Source organism: Corapipo altera, unplaced genomic scaffold (assembly GCF_003945725.1).
Source record: "Corapipo altera isolate COAL_440 unplaced genomic scaffold, ASM394572v1 45, whole genome shotgun sequence".
In the NCBI taxonomy this organism is placed as follows: domain Eukaryota; kingdom Metazoa; phylum Chordata; class Aves; order Passeriformes; family Pipridae; genus Corapipo; species Corapipo altera.
Genome location: NW_020884877.1, coordinates 24,483,706 through 24,503,009, shown reverse-complemented (window position 1 = coordinate 24,503,009; position 19,304 = coordinate 24,483,706). Strand labels below are relative to the sequence as shown.

Genomic DNA, 19,304 nt, shown 5'->3' with positions numbered 1-19,304 from the left:
ACAAGGTGGTTGAGATCTTTCTCTTCCTCTATGCTGGCCACTGTTATGCACATCAGAACCCTTGTTTGGCTCCCCGGGCATGGCCAGAACTCACCAAGGAACCCGTGCAGATATAATCCACAACTCAGAGTGGGAGACAAACAGTTTTGCACATTCTTTTGTTCAACTGCAAGAGCCATCAGGCTCGTGACCAGGACCACATTCAAGTCAATGTCAAAACAGCAAGACTCCAAGAATCTGTTGCCCAAGTTTCTTACCTAGGCATTCCATCCCATATCATCTTCCAACAATCTCTGCTACCAGCCTAACATGAGAGTCAGATCATGTCCTGCTGGCTAACATAGCTCTAAAATGGGAATGATATTTTCTTGTTTCACAGAAGTTTGGTTAGACTGAACATATTTGGCTTTGTAAAATACATCAAGATCCAGAGATGAAAGATGCTCTTTAGGTGCAAAATACTAAATGTTTCTCTTTAGTTAAGAACAGAGGGTCTAGTAATCCAAAATTTGTTTGGGGATATTCTGGAGGATTAGGCTCTTCAGATTCATTCAAAAAAAGGAGAAAAACTGGTTGCACATATGCTTCATCATAAAAGTATTTATCTGACACGCAGCCAAAACCATTTTATCTCTGTAAGCAATCTTTAAACACTGCAGAATGCATTCACTGCTTTCATTACCAAATTACTTTTTAAGAGTTCAGCAGGTAATTGAAGTTCCAAATGTCCTAAACTGGTTTGGCAATGCTGAGATTTCTTAGTGGACTTGCTATCCAAGAACTTTAGAGGGAAAAAAAATCAGCTGGATACTAAATATATACCCTAAAATAAGATGGATTCAAATTACACTAAGGAGCAGACTTTTAAAGAGCGAGAACATTTTAAATGAAGAGTAAAGCTCTGCTCAGAGGATGTTCCATGATGTTGAAGCTTCAACTCATACAAAACCACAGAGCAAAAAGTTCTGTGAATTTTTCAATGACACTATGTTGGCCTAAATCTGTTTCTACTGAACTCAAAGGCTGTTAATTTTGACAGAAAACTAATTAGGACAATGCTGTCCCATATACTTTGCACTATTAGCAAATGCTTGTTAAAAACAGATGGCTCTAGAGCATTTTTCCTAGATAAAAACGATTTTGTTTATTACTTTTCCAATTCACTCAGCAGGAACAGTGAAAGGAATGAGCCTCACTCTGCTCCACACACCCAACTTCCATGCATCCACCCTGCGCCGGGGCACTCTGGGGCCGGGCAGGAGGGTGATGAGCAGCACGAAGCCTGCAGGCTGGCCAGGTGGCTCCGGGGGCCTAATGAGGACTCTTGCCCCAGCTACATCAATAGCTCTTGGCAAACCATTTTCTGCCTCAGTTCCTCACATTTATGCAGCGGAGATGATGACAGCACTCTCTGTTAATAACTGTTATATGCACTGCTTTAAGTGCTATTATTTTATAGAGCTTTTTATCCACAGCCAATTACCCAATTCTCAGAGGGAAACTGAGGCACTGAGCAATGCTAACTGCTTATTGTCATCCAGTAGGCCATAGCAGAAGTAGGACCTTCATCTCCAGAATTTTACATTATCTTCTAAACTTATCTACAACCTTGATACTCCAAGGTGAAAATTAGCTTGCTGTTTGTCCAGCACTGTCAGATGTTTGCTTCTGCTAACATTGCTGTTTGCAGCCTGGCTTGTTGTTACTGTTGTTCCTGCAGAGAAAGCACAATATTAGATTTGTAAAATCACGCTGTATGGGAAGACACTGTGATAGCAAATGCAGGATTATGGTCTCACTGCAGGCTCTAGCAGCAGGGAAAGCTGGTGATGATGTGGGTTGCTCATGGTCTAACACAAGGAGTTTTAATGATGACAAGAGGAACACAGAATAACAAGACCAAGGGCTTTGCTTTTCACAGCAGCAATCTTTTCTCCTAGGATTACTCCAAGGCAAAAAAAAATCCTTGTTCTGCAATGGATCAGTTTACACAGCAAGGGGATAACTGATATTTAAGATGAACAAGAATAATTGAGGAACCTTCTGTTCTGACACATACCCCGAAGAGATCAGAAAAGGTGAAATGCATAAAATTAAAAGCCTGGATTCCCATATACAAATTATGGTTCCCACCCAAAAAGGCACAACTGTTTCACCTCATGGGGATGCAACACTCTTTCTTGCTTTATGCCTGCTTAATGCCTTACTTCTGAGGCATTTCTATTGCAACATTGCTGCTTGTAAATATAACTTGGGGATACCTACAACTCTAGGATGAACATTTCTGGCTGCACCTAAATGCACTGACACCAGGAGAGTAAACAGTCTCAATCTGTCTGTCAGATAAAATATGCCAGGCTTTACCTACAGGAGCCTCGGGAAAGTTACAGATGCAGAAGATCAAGAGCTCTTGTCAGAAGAGCTCATAATTCAGCTGCTGCACCCTAATTTAACACTATATGAACACAACACATGAAGAAGCAGAAGAGGGCTGAGATGTTGCGAACTCAACTCCAGTCAGCAGCAGAAAAAGCACCCACTGATTTGGGACACTGGAGACACCCAGAGCCTTCCCCCATCTTTGCATAGAGCAGGTGTTCGCTCATAAGCCTCTTATCAAGCAGCATAAGTAGGAAAGTTCTGTCTGACCGACACGTGGTACTTAACAATTTATAAACTTCTTTAATAACAATAACATCATTGTGGAATAGCATTTTACAGCTCCTGTCGTGCTGCAGAAGGCAGCGCACTTTGCCGCCTGAAGCAGCGAGCTGTGACGTGCTGGAGCCACGCGCAGCTGGGCAGGAAGAGCCGAAGATCCAAGGAGGTTTCCTTCAGGCAGGCAGGCTGGGGCGTGACGCAGGGGAAGCCCGTGTGTTCCCGGACGGCTTCGGTAGCAGCCGGGAAGCATGGGGTGCCTGGACACGGTGTCTGCGTGTGCTGTTCCTGACACAGAGCTGCCAGGGACAGTGTTTGTTTTACCTTGACTAGAGGAAGGGAGGTTATGCAAAAACAGCAGAGGGGTTAAGAATAATATGATCTTCACCCTGAAGCACTATGGAAGAATCACAGATACAAATTACCTCTCAACGTTAAAGTGCAGCAATTCATACAGTCAAATTCAGCAACTACTCATGCACACCAGCATTGCAAAGCATAACCTCAGAGTAGAAATGTAGAAAAGCAAGAGAACATAATTATATCAAGAGGAATCTGGCCAGGATGTAGAAATGCAGCCTTTCTCTATAGAAATTGCTTCGGGAATGCCTTAGTTGCACCAACAGCTTCAAAACCATGAGCCTCAAGTCTTAACTTAAAAAAAAGTGCCTTTTTAATATCTAAGTGACTCTTGGGGGCTCAAATGGATGAGTGCCAACAACAGAGCCATCAGCACCTACTCATCCATGCAGGTTTTCTATCTAAAAATCTCAGTTGTCAGAAGAGTCCCAGCAGGACTTCAGAATGAAAAAAAACCCCATGACAAGTCCTAAACTTCCAAATTAACATATTCATTTACTTATACATGTATAAAAGTGTGTCACTTAGACAGCTTTCTTGGGCATCAATACCTAATTCAAAACCATCCATTACAGTTTTCCCATTTGTTTCTGGATTGAGAATAAACTCAAGTTACTTCAGCACAACTAAAACACTGTGTAGAATTACACAATAGAAATATTGAGACAGTTTCAAGACACTGAATACAAGGTTTATATTCACTCCTACATGCTGAATGCCTCCTACAACGAAGTACAAGCCCAGGCTGTTGCCCACCAAAATCCCACTGTAAAGCTCCCGTGCCACTGACGGTAAGAGGAGCTGTGCAAAGATCTGTCCAGACGAGGCATCAGGGACTGATGCTGCAACTGCCTGTGGTTTTCTGGATCAAGGTTGTTCAAGTTTCTTTTTCTGTAGTTGAGAGGTTTGCATGTTTGGTGTTTTAACATCTTAATACAGTAGCTATATCTGTAACTCTATAGCAAAGTTAAGGATGAATCTTATGTAAAATCTTGCATAAACTCTTTGGTCACAGAAGATTTTCAAGTAATTTTTAAGATAATCAAAAGAAATGTAAAAGTGTTTCATAAAAGGTGACAGCCCCAACTCCAGACTCCCACTCCTTGAAGGGAAACAGGACAGCCAAGAAACTGCAATGTAACAAATATAGTTTTACTTTCCTCAGCCAAAGATCTGCAGTTTTCCACTATCGACACACAGGACAAGCAGGATTGGGAATGAAGAGAATAATTTATTACTGTCTGAAACAGAAAGCAAACAGGATTCCAATGGTAAAACAGCACACAGAGTGACACTCCTGTGGGTCCAGGCTGCAGCAGCATAACACGTGGGTGCTCAACAGCAGTTCAAATCAGGTCATAAAATCCAATTCATCAAAATAACCTTTTAAAAATAGATTGCTACAGTTGGTTTCCTCTGAAACTGAACTGCTTCAGGCTCCTGCCTGAGCCACCGTTTGCAGGGTGTTTGCACACCAGTAGGAAAAGTAATAACTAGAGAGGTTTCAATGCATTTCCTGGAACAGCTCTCAGGGAAAATACATACATAGACTGAAGTGCAAAAAGGAAGCCAGGAGAGGAGATCCCTTCAGAAGTCATTAGCTGCAGCTGTTAATGTAACTGAATGTCAGATTAAAAAAAAAAAAAAAAAAAAAAAAAGAGCTCATAGTCCTGCTTTGTTTGCCTGTGCTCTTTGCACACCTGCCAGTTAGGCATCCTTAGTGCGCCCTCCACGCTCTCCTATTAGTTTAAAGATTTTTAGTTTAATCTGTAAAAAGTTTCTGTCTTGACCACTTGACGTTAAAACTATTTTGTGTGCAAACTGAGGTCATGGTGCATCCGAGGAGCAGGACAAGAGGAAAAGAACATCAGACTCCCCCTATAGCACTCTCTCATTCAGTAAAAGTTGGAGGCCCATTTGGATTAGGGACATCTAGAAAACAGAGCCAGGGAATGGGTTTTCTACTTCTTAAATCTTCCAGGTATACATGAGCCAAACAAAGACTTTGCTGGGGACCTGCAGCCAGTAAAAAGTAAGGGCTATGGTCTGGACTAAGGAGCAATGGAGGGGCAGTAGAATTGGATCTGGCTGAGATGGAGTTAACTTTCCCCATAAAATCATAGAATTGTGAAGTTTGGAAAAGATCTCTAAGATCATAAATTTCAACCATCAACCTAGCACCACCAACACGTTCACCACAAAATCATGTCCTCAAGTGTCAAACCACACATCTTTTAAATCCCGCCAGGGATTTAAGTCATCACTCCACCACTTCCCTGGGCAGCCTGTTCCAACCCTTTCAGTGAAGAAATTTTTCCTAATATCTAATCTAAACTTCTCCTGCTACAACTTGAGGCCATTTACTCTCATCCTGGGAGAAGACACCAGCCCCCACCTTGCTACAACCTCCTGTCAGGTCATTGTAGAGAGCAAAGGCTCCTTTTCTCCAGGCTAAACATCCTCAGCTCCCTCAGCTGCTTCTCATCAGACTTGCACTCCAGACCCTTCCCCAGCTCTGTTGCCCTTCTCTGGACATGCTCCAGCACCTCAAAGTCTTTCTGGTTGTGAGGGGCCCAAAACTGAACACAGGATTTGAGGTGCCTCAAGAGTGCCGAGCACAGGGGGACGGTCACTGCCCTGGTCCTGCTGGACACACTATTGCTGACACAAGCCAGGGTGCCACTGGCCTTCTTGGCCACCAGGGCACACACACTGGCTCACAGCAGCCCCCACAGTGCTGTGCTTTGTACTGCTAACTAGAAAGGTGTTGATAACACACCAGTGTTTGGGCTACTGCTGAGCAGTGCTCACAACACCAACATTCCCTCTCTCTCCAGTAGGTTGGGGGTGGGCAAGATCTTGAGAAGGGACATAGCCAGGACAGCTGACCCAAATGAACCAAAGGAGTATTCCATACCATATGATGTCTGCTCAGCAATAAACAGTAAGAGAAAGGAGGAAGAAGGGGGGTCATTTGTTATTTATGATGCCTGTCTTTTGAACCAACCGCTATGCACACTGAAGCCCTGTTTCCCAGGAAGTGGCTGTACATTGCCTGCTGATGGGAAGTAGAGATGAAAATATTTGGTTTTCCTTTCCTTCCACATGCAACCTTTGCTTTTTCTTTATTAATCTGCCTTTACCTTGATCCCTAAAGGTTTTTTCTCATCTTGTTTTCTCCTCCCTTGCCTACTGAGAATGGCCTGATGGGCACCAGCCAAGGTCAACCTGCTGCAGGCATTTGCAGGGGGAAGAGAGCTCCCACACGAATCTCTACAGTCCTCAAGCTGGTGATCACTGCCTGTACTACACCTCCCACAGCTTCTGTCTCTAAAGATAACTTCCAAAGAGGAAACTTTCCTTTGTCTATATATTCCCGAAGGAAGATGCAACATGACTGTCTGTTTCTTGTCAGTGTGAAAATTACTCTTTGGAGCAGCACCTAATTAGAACTCTTTGCAGTTGCCTCATTCACATGTTACATGGGGAGCATTACTCTTCCCATGTAAACGCAGGTGGTGTGTGCAATCATTCAGTGCTCTTCGGAAGGCCATTCTACCCTGGATAATGCCATGTTAAGCAAATGGTCCTGTTTGGAATAGCAACACACAGGTTTTACATTTGAGAGATATATTCCAAGAGGAAAAAGTATGAGGAAAAATGAGACCAAGAAAAGGAAATCATATACTATGGTTATAGCTCTATTAAATTCGGCTGAGTGGAACCAGTCAGGAGGTACCTTCCCGTGCCCCAAGGAACTAACATGCCCATGAGAGACATCCACAGCAGAAACTTCCTGGCACAGTGGTTGTTTCTGCAGCAACAGGGAATTTGGCACTTGCAAATGACAACAAAGCAGAATTGGAGCTGTAAATGGCTCCTGACAGCATCCTCTTCACAGAGAGATCCCTGCGAAATATGGAATATATTAGCAAACCTGGGCTGGAAAGCAAAGCATTCTTAGGTAGGTGGAACTTTTTAATAGCATGTCATTAAATCTCTCTTACATTTAGCATTTAATAGATTTAACTTTCACAGCAGCATGCTCATTACAAAAAGGGCACAGGGGACCTTACCAAATAGTGAGCAGAACGGACCCAGAGCCCAAGTGCCTCATTTTGTCAGCACTTGGGTACCACAGTGATGAGCAAAATCATCTGGATGTCTTAACACATTAAATTGGAAATATCCTTACTCTGCTACTAGTCTTCTTTGGCCCCATCCCCACACGAGTCTGACAGTTGAACACAGGCCAAAATTTCTGCCTGTGTAAACTACTGTAGCTCCTCTGCTGTCACTGGCATCAGGCCATTTTTTATACCAGCTGTAGTTCTGACCTACGTATATTTAAAAATATGGTCAGCGTAATAAAAATCTTAAGACCATTTGACTTCTTGGTGTGGACATAGGCAAGGTGTGTTAATCTCATTTCCAGGACTAAGGCCAAGATGTATAACCTGTCTGAAGTAGGTCACCTGCATCCATATATAGGCACCCATATCAAGTGGTTTAAGAAGAGCCAAGTGTTTGCACATCTCTCTCATTTCACTTGTCACTTCAGCCATGACTTTTGACAATCCTACAGTAGAAAAGGATTGGTGTACTTTTCCTGGCCTGTGCCCTACCAACAGAAGGTAAAGCCATGCAGCTTCGTCAGGATTTGCTCCACCCCCAGGACACAGGTTTTTCAAGAACACAAAGTCCATACAAACTCAAGAAAACTGCTTACTACAGCTTTGTGCCTGATTATCCCTTTTTATAGATGAGATTTCCCTATTCTACAAAAAGGCTGTGACACTTAAAATGTTCTGAAATGCTGCACTAATTCCGTGTATTACTTCTAATTCCTGTTATCTCCATTACTACTGCACGCCAAGGGAGCTGAGGATAGCTGAGCCAAGCAAAGAAATTATTGTTCATTGTGCACATCTTGAGCACTTCCTGATTTTGGAGGTGGATGCTACAGAAACTTGTCCTTTGACTACCCAAAGAAGAACCTACCAGTCATTGGTTTTGGGCTATTGCAAATGAGTATCATAAAGCTCCCAGGCTGAAACATGATGGAGTTGAAGCTGAAAAAATACTGGAATTAGTCCCTATCACAGCAGCCAGATCTGAGCTGCTAGTTACACCTTACTGCACAGTTCAATGAGGAAGTCAAACAGCTTTAAAAAAAAAAATAAAAAAATCTTTTCCCATTATACGCGCTTACATGTTGGGAAGTGTCATTTTTACAGACTCCCATTACCACACGGATCAGTTTCAATAGGTCTAAACTCATCCAACCAACACGGTTTCCCCTCTGCTCAGTTTTAGTACCAGAGACAGTGTTAACAACTTTCTCCTGGCCTCAAATAGTTCAAGACCATCTCATTAGGGATTTGACAATTAACCTGAAGCATCAGACAGATTACAGACTAACAGGCACCTGTAAGAGATAGCTGACCTATTTAACACCCCAGCTAACTTTTGAGCAGGACTGAGTTGAATAGGAGCAAGCTGTTAACTGGAGATTCGCACACCATAGATCTAAGTCCTCCAAACTCACAAGATCATTACTATTTACCCGGTAGGTCTGACTTGCTCCTTAAGACTAAATTTATCTGAATGCTTCAGACTGACTCAATTAACATCACTCCTGAACTCTCTGCCTCAGCACAGAAAAGCAGAGCAGGAAAGTTAAATTGCTGTGAACAGTGGCAGTCAAATCCAAGGAGGTTGGCTCTTCATGACATATTTCTGTGAACAAGATGCATTAAATGTGAAGCAGAACACCCAAGGATTCTGGCTCTGTGTCTTTGCTTCATACGGAAATGCCTCCTCTTCGCAGCATCAAAGCAAGACAGGCATTTGGTGCATCACTATTAAAAGACTACAGTGTGATAATAACAGTCTTCAATGGTAGGGGACATCTCCTAGAAGAGAAAACCTTGTTATTTTTCCTGTGCTTTGCAGTACCTCCTACGGCTGCTTTCCTCAGCCTAAGCATGGTACGTGCACAGGTTTTGCCTGTTCCCTGCTTTCGCTGTGTACCCAGAGAGTCTTTCAATTTTTTTCTCTAAAAAAACTCCCTAGTTTTGGCTTTCTATCCCAAAAACTACAACTCTAATCAAATATCTTATTGTCTTATTTCTGTGATTTCCTCTGGCTTCTGACCTTTCCCATACTGACATCACCTGCTTCCCTTCCAAAGAGGATGCAGACTCTGATCCCTTTCTCAGCCAAGTGCCCTCCAGTTCTGAAGTGCTCTGTGAGGTAACTTTGTGGCACTCTTCCATAGTTTCCCTACAGGCTTCTCATTTCTTCCCTGTTTTTCTGCTAGTACCTTATTCTCAGCCATTCCCTCTGCTCCACACCCAGTGTTAGACTCTGTAACTCCTGTGGCTTGTCCTTCAGATATGTTTAAAAACAAAGCAAAGAACACATGAGTATGGTAAAGAAATTCACAATCCGCTTGACAGCTTTTATCATAAGCACTCAATGGTAAGGACCATATTTTTGTTCAGTGTTTCCAGGGCATCTGCTTCAGAAGGAACTAATCAGTGACTGACAATAATACAAATAATAAACCCTGGTAAAGAACCATCATAACATGACAATATCACAGACCCTATAAGAAGACTGCCCAATTCAAAGTTTTATTTGCATTCACTCAGAATACTTTGAATAGTCTCCTGCATCTATAGCTTCAAAAGCTACTCAGACTGACAGGTACAGCACATGAAAGGCCTGTGAAACCAAAGGCAACTCGGTGAAAGTTTTTGTCTGGAGTTTCCGCTATACTCGTGTCGTGGGAAAAGACAGTAGTAAACAGTGGAAGAGAAACACAGTCCAGATATTCCCACCGAAAGTAAATCTGCTTCCACAGAGAACTGCCTATTTCTTGCTAGCTATTATTTTTAACCTCTTGCAGATTTATTTTTACTACAATTTAAATGTATCTGTTATATGCCATAACATTATTATTATGAGAGACACTAAAATAGCAAAGTATTCTAGGCACTTGGTACCGTTTTACAAAGCAGGGAATTAAAGCCAGCGATGACTGCAGCTCACTGCAACAAACACCAGTCACGGGACACAAACACCCCTTTAGCCTTACTCCTCATACCTCCTCTGTGGAGTTACTCCCCAAGCTGTGGTGTGCTTTCTCCTGCTGTTTAACGGGGGTGGCAGGGAGCAAACAAGGAATTAAAATGCATCCAGTGGGATGAACTTCTGATTTCTGCTACCAGGCTGTGGGCACAGCTTTGGACTCGCAGCCCACAGCTTGGAGCCACTAAAGCCATCAGCTAAGCCTATATATCTCGTAGCAAAACTATCTAGGATACTTTAGAATCATAGAATAGTTTGGATCAGAAGGGACCTTTAAAGGTCCCTGCCATGAGAAGGGACATATTCCAAGAGATCCAGTTATTCAGAGCCATGTCCAACCTGGTCTTGAATGTTTACAGAGGTGGAGGCATCTGTCACCTTTTTGAGCCATCTGTGCTTGTGTTCTCACCACCCTAATCCTAAAACATTTCTTCCTTATCTCTAGTCTGAATCTACTCTCTTTTAGTATAAATCATCACCTCGTCTTATCACAACAGGCCCTACTCATCTTTTTATAAGCCCACTTTAAATATTGAAAGGCCATGAGAAAGTATCCCTGGAGCCTTCTCTTCTCCAGGCTGAAGAACCCCAGCTCTCTCAGCCTTTCCTCACAGAATCCATTTCCAACCTCTCTGATCATTTTTGTGGACCTAACCTTGGGGCTTTAATTCCATTTTTCACTAAGCTGTTTTAAATAAGCAAAGGTTTGTTTGTGCAAGAGTCTCGGGTTTTGGCTACATAGTGTATACTCTATAAGTCTAATAAAATACATTTAAATACAGAAATTCCATCTTTATTAATGAGCTTAACTTTTCAGTGCTCCAACACTGAATGACATCTCTTCATATCAAGACAGGCTATGGTAGATCATAACTTTCCACTCCTAAAGAACACAGCTGGCAAAGCTCTTTTGTTTTCAGCTTGGATGCTGTTTGGTACAACAGTTTGACATTCACTTACAAGACTGGTGAAAAATATGCACTGCTAATTTTCCTAAGTGCCACGCCAGCGTCTCTGGGGGCCACATGTTTGCCTACCTTGCCATAGAGTAATGGGATTTCCTCCCAGATAATAAAGTGAATTTCACATCAGCTAAGGCAAGACTTTAGATAGGTGTCCTCCTTCGTTACTGAACGATATATTCATGGCAAAGCGCTAAAGTTGATAACATCTTTAAAATACATTTCTTCCCTAGTGTGGGAGATACAAGCCGATAATCCCCGCAGATCTCCTTTTTCTCCCCCATTGCCCCCGTGGTTTATCATGTCCAATTAGCCATCTGCCATGCCGGCACTGCCATACAAAGGCAGCCCGCTCCCCTCCGCCGCAGCCCATCAGCAGGGCCATTGTCCCGGCTGACAAACAAGAATCAGACACTATTGTCTCCAGCTGACGATGCTGCTCCCAAAGTAGGCTGCCAGTTGCCATTAAAACAGCGGGAGCGCCAGAGTACGCTCCAGGAGTCAGGAACCGTGCCAGCAGCGCCGATATTACCGGGTGAATCTATACAAAGCTCTTTTTGAGATATATATCTATATATTCTGATTTCAGGTATTAAACCACCCTCTCTCTCCCAGTTGCACCTGAGCATGCCTGACCTACTGCCTTTACTGCTTCACCAAGCACTCACCTGGTAAAGAAATGCCCGTAATCCCCAGAAGACAGCAACATCTTGGTGTCAAATCTTTCCTTGTAATGTTGTTTATTGTTATTTTAAGGTAAGGCATGTCTTCTGCCACTTCAGCACAGCTTATTCCACATATCACACCTTCCCCTTCACCACTTTCCCCCCCCAACCCAATCCCCAAAATGTATTTTAAAAACCTGAAAACTCCACCATGTCTATGTGGGTACCAATTATGCAACAAGGTTAATTTAATTTCTCTTACAAACAACACACATTCACCCTTTTTCCCAAGGCCACTTCACTAAAAGAAATTACTAGAGCAGCTGGTCTGCCAGTCACCGAGATGTTAAATTGAAGATCATTTCCTCTTATTATTCTCAGCAAAGCATGATGTGACCTTACACTAAAAACTACAGGCTGCCTAATTATGGTAGTTTTGTTCCATCAGTGAAACTGAAATGCTGGTTCATATAATTAAGGTTACTAAAAAAGGAATTCCATTTTTAGTTTTAAAGGTAATTTGTTGCCTTGAAGTGGAAGTGCAACAAATTAGACCTATGTACCTGTATGTTCTCAGCTTGTATAATTTGAAAGAAACAGAAAACACTCCTAGATTTTAGTAACAAAGCCACACGTTGATAAGACACAAAGCACCCCAATAAACCACAATTTATTCAAGGCACTAGTTAATGAAAATGAGCAAACAAAATGAATATTTATGTTTATATTTAAAAGTAGAAACAGAATTATCTCTAATCCCTTGATTAGGAAACAGAAATTATTTAAACTTCAACAAATGTTTTAAATGATATTACAGTCTCCAGCACTGAACATATATTGTTTCAATATACCCCTTTTAACCTTCACTGAATAGTTAAAAATAAAATAAATGAAAAACAACTGAAACTAACATGAATCCACAGTAATCACATAGGTTACCGACCTTTGCAAAGACTAACAACAGAGGAAAGTGTTTGCCCTGGACTCAAACACAGTGTTCATTCTGGACCAAATCTGAAATATAACACGAATACTTACATATTTTGCTGAAATGTTACTCTATTCTTAGCACAAAATGCTCTAAATCCCATTTCAACACACTGCAGTCCACATATCACGCAGGTGACTGACTTAAGCCTAGATTTATGATTGCCACTGCAGTGTCTGGGCCAAGTTCTGTTTTCCGTTATATCTGTGAAAACTCCCAAACAATTCCTCTGAAGTTCTCTGGATCTGTACAACAGTAACACAATCCATCCCAGAACTGAGTGGGAAAGAAATAATTTAAAATATTATGACTTCTTTCTTTTACAGCCCTTTACACTTTAAGGTTCTCCATTCAGACGATCATACTTGACTTTTCGTATCCAGCTTTCTTTTGCAAAACGTATATTGTAATATTCACTGTTATTCCTGCCAGATTCTCTAGGCAAAATTCCCCAAGTGGCAAAGTCCCTTCAGTTAAACACAGGGCGCATGAGCCATGCAAGGCTGTAAAACGGGAGTTGTTTATCCAAAGAAATATTAAAAGCAGGACACCAGTCCAAATCAAACAAAAGCACAAATACCTCTAAGTCATTTCATGACTTTAAGTTCCAGCCATAAAAGACACAGCACTATGGGTTTATAAGGCCTAATACTCCATAAGTATTTTCTTTGATGTAACTATGAAGTACTTAAAATACCACTGGGTACTGTATGGTACATGTCACCATGGAGCAATAAAGCTGCTCGACATCCATAATCGACCTTCCCAAAGACCACAAGGTCACAGCAGCTGAAACAACAGAATACTTCATTCCCAACCTTCAAGAGGCCCAGAGCACCTGTCCAGCCAGAGGACTCCCCAACAGGCTCTTAACATGGGGGTGTGCTTGGAAATTACACTGAGGAAAACCCACCAAACCCATTTTTAAAACCCCATGTTTCCCTGGTAGGTTATTATTATGGGACTTGATAAAAAATACAGTATGGGAGGCAGGTGGTAGGAAACAGCAACAGTTGTATCTACCTGGCCAGGTTGGATGCTCATTTCTATCCATGACACTCATCATCCCAAGACACGCATGGCCATCTAAGGCCACAGGCAAAATAGTCTCGAAAAACACTAGGAAGCTTGTTCCTTTTTGATGACTTCAAGAATACAATTTTCTTCTTTCAAATTTCAACCCCAAAACACAGCGCAGGCAACAGGCCCCCACCAACAGCTTCTGTAGGTGCCACATTGAGCTTTGTGTGCCTGTGCTCTTCACCAATGTCTGTGCTTTGGGCTTATGTTTCCTATTGCACCCTGTCCTGGAAATCAGGGATTGTGAACTTCCATACACATGAACTCCGAACAGAAGCTAGGTGTGAAAGGCCCCTTTCTCTGGAAGTAATTCTGTTCAATATTAATTGAATTAATATCAAACACAATAATTATCTTTCTACTGGCCTATAACACAATGCAATCTCATCCTGAACAAACACATTGTAAATAACTATCAGATGTCATCCCTGATGCCCTGTGTACTTCTGAGTGAGGAATAAGGAAGTAGTATAGGAAAGAAATTATTATCTGAATATAAATCACTCATTTAAATTGTGCCCTTTCAGCATCAGACAAAAAAACATCCATTTTTTGTCACAAGACCCCACAAAACAGCAGGTTCTGCCCCATTTCTGAGCAGCATCTGCATGGTGAGAGGGGGAAGAGGACAGCCATCTCACCAAGACTTCTTGATTCACCTTTATGTCTGTTGCCATGTCTATACATGAATTCCCAGACTCGCAGAGCTGCCTCAGAGTCCTGAGGTGGAGGAGATGGGACAACAGCAGGGCAGAGCCACACAGCCTTCCACGTGCACTGGGGTATCCAGTGACAAGAGGCTTCTGGGGCCCCACATGTAGTGAGATAACTGTCCTCCTCCCCCATGTCAATCACTCAACAAAACAAAAAACACCTGCATTAGACAATAAAGAAAGAAAACAACAAAACTCACATTCCTGACAGGGTCAGAGGTCAAAGCCTCCAGAGAGTGGTACAGCTTTTAATTAACAGCATCACTTCAAAGAACACAAGGGCTTTCCAAATGGTAGGAAAGACCTGACAGTGTTTTCTGCAACAGAGCCTCCTTTATCAGCACAAGTTGCCAGACCAGGCCATATGAATTAAAAAGTCTCGAGGTGAGGAAGCCAGGCATCACATGAACACCTCACCCCCAGTGACAACTCGACTGAATCAATTTACCTGCTCTACGAGGAGACACTCAAGTCCATCAACCTCGAGGAGCACTTCTCTGCAGACATCATCTCAAGCACATCTATTGATCAAACACCCTGGCCACTGCCAATTATTTTAAAGTTATTTAATAGCAGAACTGCCAGTCACTCATGCACAAATGAACAATGCTAGAAGTATAACCAGATGAAAAGCAGAAAGCAAACAGAATAATTCATCGCGTTCAAAGGAGATGGAACAACATCAATTTTCAATTCACACACGGGAAGTATCAATGACAAAGTTGGCATCTTCGTATCAGACACAATCAATGCTATACTTAAGTGCCAGAAAAATAAATTAGAAAATAAAACTGTACCTGATAGTGGATAAGAAATATTGATGATTACTCTTGTTAGTAATTGGTAGTTTGCTAAATTGTTCTGTCTCTGACCTCTGTAAATATTTAAACTTTTAGAAAAGGGTTTCCTTATGTGTTTCACCTCTGTTTCCAAAACACATTGCATAAATTACTGCAGCTTAGGCAGGAAGTGAAAACTTTCCCTCTGTGCCTGTATCCGAGGGATATCTATCATTTGTGCACTTTACGAAGTGACTTACTTTATGTTTGAAACAATAAGTATTTGGATTCTGTTCCTTGCAATATAGAAGTCTCAGTACACATTAAATATAGACTACTGAGAATTCCAGAGAACTTGCTCATATTTTATCTGTCACCAAAATAGACATAAGAAACTTAATAAGGAATACCTAGGCATAGATTTGGTTTCTTACTGAAACATAAGCTCAAACAGAAGCGACAGACATCACACAGAAATTACTGCTGCAATTCAGCAGCCAGTGTTATCCTAGAAATCAGAGCTGGAGACTGCAATAGTAATTTCTGCCCTTCAAGTCCCTCTGCCTGTTAATTTTTATCCCAATTACACGGGATTGATTGTCTAAAGAAGAATTCCTGAATTCCTTCTGCATATATCTGATGGTGAAAATTAGAATAGTCCCTGTCCTGTCTGTCTCCAGGGAGGTTTAACTGACTGCCAGCATCAACCACACAGGTGTTAAATCCACCCTTTTTCTAAAGTCATTCCTAGTTCTCATCAGTGTTAAGCACCAGAACAGACCTTCCTTTATTACCTGGTGTTTCAATTTGGCTTTCCAGGTACAGCTCAGAAAGCTGCTATCTCAATTGTCGCCGCTGATAAGGGACTGGTACCACGAGTGTTTGGGTGCTGCTGGGGGAGCTGTTCTGTGTGCGGCGCCACTCCCAGCATCAGCCTCCTCTGCCGGTACCAGGGAGCAGCCTATCGATCCTCCCGGCTCAGTGCAAAGCCCAGCCGCTTGCTAAAAGCCTCTGAGAGAGAGATATTAGTTACTCGGACCCTTGTTTTTTTCACGGAGAATAATGAGTTCATGCTTTTCCATGTGGTAGCTGTGAATTTGGGAAGAGTTTAGGCTGTTTAGTATATGCATGTGCTTCTAGAGCAGCTAATCTTTAAACCACACAAATTCATTTTTTATTTGATGTGAATGTACAAGGGCATGTAAGACAATGGATATGCTTTACAAAACCAGAATATAAGTCAGGACAAAGAATTAAAAAAAAGATAATACCAAGGGCGAAGGGATGCTAAGTCAATGCAGGTTTCTGCAGGTCTAACAGATCAGACCCTGTCTCACAGTCCCTACTCAGGCAGGGTTGTTATTGCCAGCCTGAGAGGTGTGGGAGAGTCAGTTGTGTCCTGGCTACAACTGTTCTCCCAAGCCCCACATGAGCTGTTCTCTCAGCCATCCATTAACCCAATTTCAGACAGGCACAACAGCAGCACACAAACCCCAGAAGAGAAGGGGGCCCAAACAATGCAGAGAACCAACAGTCTCATTTCACACAAGTTGTGTCTGCTCTCGTGCTTTCCCCATTTCTCAGATGATGCCCAGCCATTCTAACCGATGACAATCAAAATTAATTACTAATAACTTCAGTGCTTTTTTTATATCATCTTTTTGGACACAAGATGCTACATAATGGTGCAGAAACCTGAATTTTGCCATCTTCTTTGATGAACCTTAACGTAGAGACAAGCATCAGAGATAGCCTACACATACATGCTTCACTGCAAGGATGTGGCCTAGGCCCCCCTTCCAAGCCCAGGTTCCTGCGATTTTGTTTCCTCAAGCAGAAGTATTAGAAGAATCTCTGAAATCTCCATGTTAAATGTATAATGCAGGTGACAAGTGTATTCGTGGATCTACAGGTGAAATTTCAGGTGAAGGAGGCAGGTTGGCAGAAATGTCTAGCCATATGCCTCCCTGTGTTTTTCCCCTCATTTAGGAATATCTTTTTCATATAAGCTAGATAGGTTTGACTCTCTCCAAATTCAATTCTGCTAACGTGCTTATGTTGAGAGGGCAGTGTTGCAGAGAAATGATTCAGCCTGAGGTGAAGAAGGGGAGAGAGGAAAAAGGTGGAGGGGAACCTTAATTAACAGGGGTTTTTTTTAAAGGAAAATTGGTGCATTATTTTTCTCTTTTTTTCCCCTAACAAATCTGTCATTGTGGAGACTTAGGAAATTAGCTTGTAACCAGGTAGGCTATCAACAAGCAAATATCCTATGGCTTAATGACTTGTGGATCACAAGATACACACAGCCAGACCTTATTATACTTATCCTCTAGATCAAAGGGTTTTCACATAAATGGGGTGCAGTCTACCATAGCAGAGAGCTGCTGCAGGCCTTCAGGATTTTACTTCTTTAAAGTTTTGGTGATTACATAATCGCTTTTTGGTAAGTGGAGCTCAAAGCACTATGTGTAGCTAATGAGCAGGTAGAGGGAGGAAAACAGCTGAAAAGCAGAGTCTTGACAAACAGCTGTGGCAATAAGTGTCAGTCCTAACCCACAAGGGTCAATGCCCTTGTGAAAGAAGCATTTAATCCTTTACAATTTTTAATTAAAAATCTACCAAGAAGATTACAATACTTCTTTAAGATTTTGATGGAGGGGAGGGAGAGAAGGGGAGTGTGTCATGCAAACCACAAGTTGCTTCACTTGAGATGCTGATACTGCGCTGGTGGCTCCCACACAAATACCACCCCACAAATGGGTGATGCAGTGGGGACCCCAGCATGTAGCTATTGCCCATAGAATTTAATTAACCACCACTTCATTAGCAACACCACGCTCTGCCGTAGCCCGGCTACACTTGGCTACACTTCAGCATCCTCTGACACGGGAGAGTGAAACACAGGACTCTCACCCAGCCCTGAGATACTTAGCGAGCCGTTCCCCGCGGGGTCAGCTTCCCCGGCCGGCAGCGGGGCTGCAGGCGAGCGCTGCCCGGGGCGTCTCTGCCCTCACTGCCCACCCGAGGGCGGCAGGGGCAGCTCCCGGCGCTCCACCCGGCTGGCGCGGGGTGGGCAGGGCAGGCGGCCAGCTCCGCTCCCAAACACCGGCCGGTACCCGGGTGGTGCCGCCACCCGGGGCGGGGGCCCGGCGGGGCCCAGCCGGCGCTGCCTCCTGCGGGGGGTGACAACGCGGCAGCTCTCCCCGAGCATCCCCGCGGGGCTTTTGTGCCTGCCTGGGGCGGGGGCCCGGCCGGTCCTCTCCCGAGGCGGTGGGAGCGCAGCCCCGCGGTAGCATCCTCCCGGGGGCGGGAGAGGCGACCGGGGCACGGACGCGCGTGGGGCTGAAGAGGACAAAGCGAAGAGGCAGGCAGGGACCCCCTCCATCCCCTCCTCGCGACTCCACTGCCGGCGGTGCCCGCGCCGCAGCCGCCAGCCCCGCATCCCGCGGCGGAGGCAGGGCCCGGTGTTGCTCCGGCCCCTTCCCCGCAGCTCCCCTACCTGTTCGGAAGAAAGCATCCACCTCGGAGTCAGGGACAGCGCCTTCCTCCGCCGCCCCTTCGGCGGGATTCATGGCTGGGGGAGAGGCGGCAGCGAGCCCGGCGGCTGGTAATATCCAGTGAGTTAGGGAGGAGGAGAGCCGAGAGAGAGAGAAAAAAAGAGGGAGGGAGAAGAGGAGGGAGGGAGGGATGGAGGCGCGTTCAGCAGCGAGCCCAGCCGAGCGCCGCCCGGATCATCCCTTCCGCGGTGCCTGCGGGGCGGCTGCCCCGGGGCTGGGCTGCGCTGCCCCCGGGCTGCGCTGGGCTGCGCTGGGCGGCGCGGCCAGGGCGGGGTGCGGGTGCCGAGCCCCGCCGCCGCCGGCCCCCTCCCCTCCGCCCGCTATTGTTCCGACCTGCTCCGCTCCGCTCCCCCCGCTGCCGCCGCTGCCCCTCGCCGCGCTGACAGCCCGGCCCGGCCCGGCCCCCGGCGGCCGCCCCCGCCGCTCCCCTGCCGGCACTTCCTGAGC

The 19,304-nt window shown here is 44.2% G+C and overlaps 1 protein-coding gene across 2 annotated transcripts in view; it reads right to left on the bottom strand.

Annotated features, from left to right (window-relative positions):
* Positions 1–19,304, bottom strand: part of KALRN (kalirin RhoGEF kinase) — a 504,478-nt gene that overhangs the window by 484,538 nt on the left and 636 nt on the right. For both annotated transcript variants that reach the window (XM_027637175.1, XM_027637176.1), the window contains exon 2: positions 18,800–18,904. In XM_027637175.1, the coding sequence (XP_027492976.1) occupies positions 18,800–18,904 (105 nt within the window). The remainder of the gene's footprint in view (positions 1–18,799; positions 18,905–19,304) is intronic.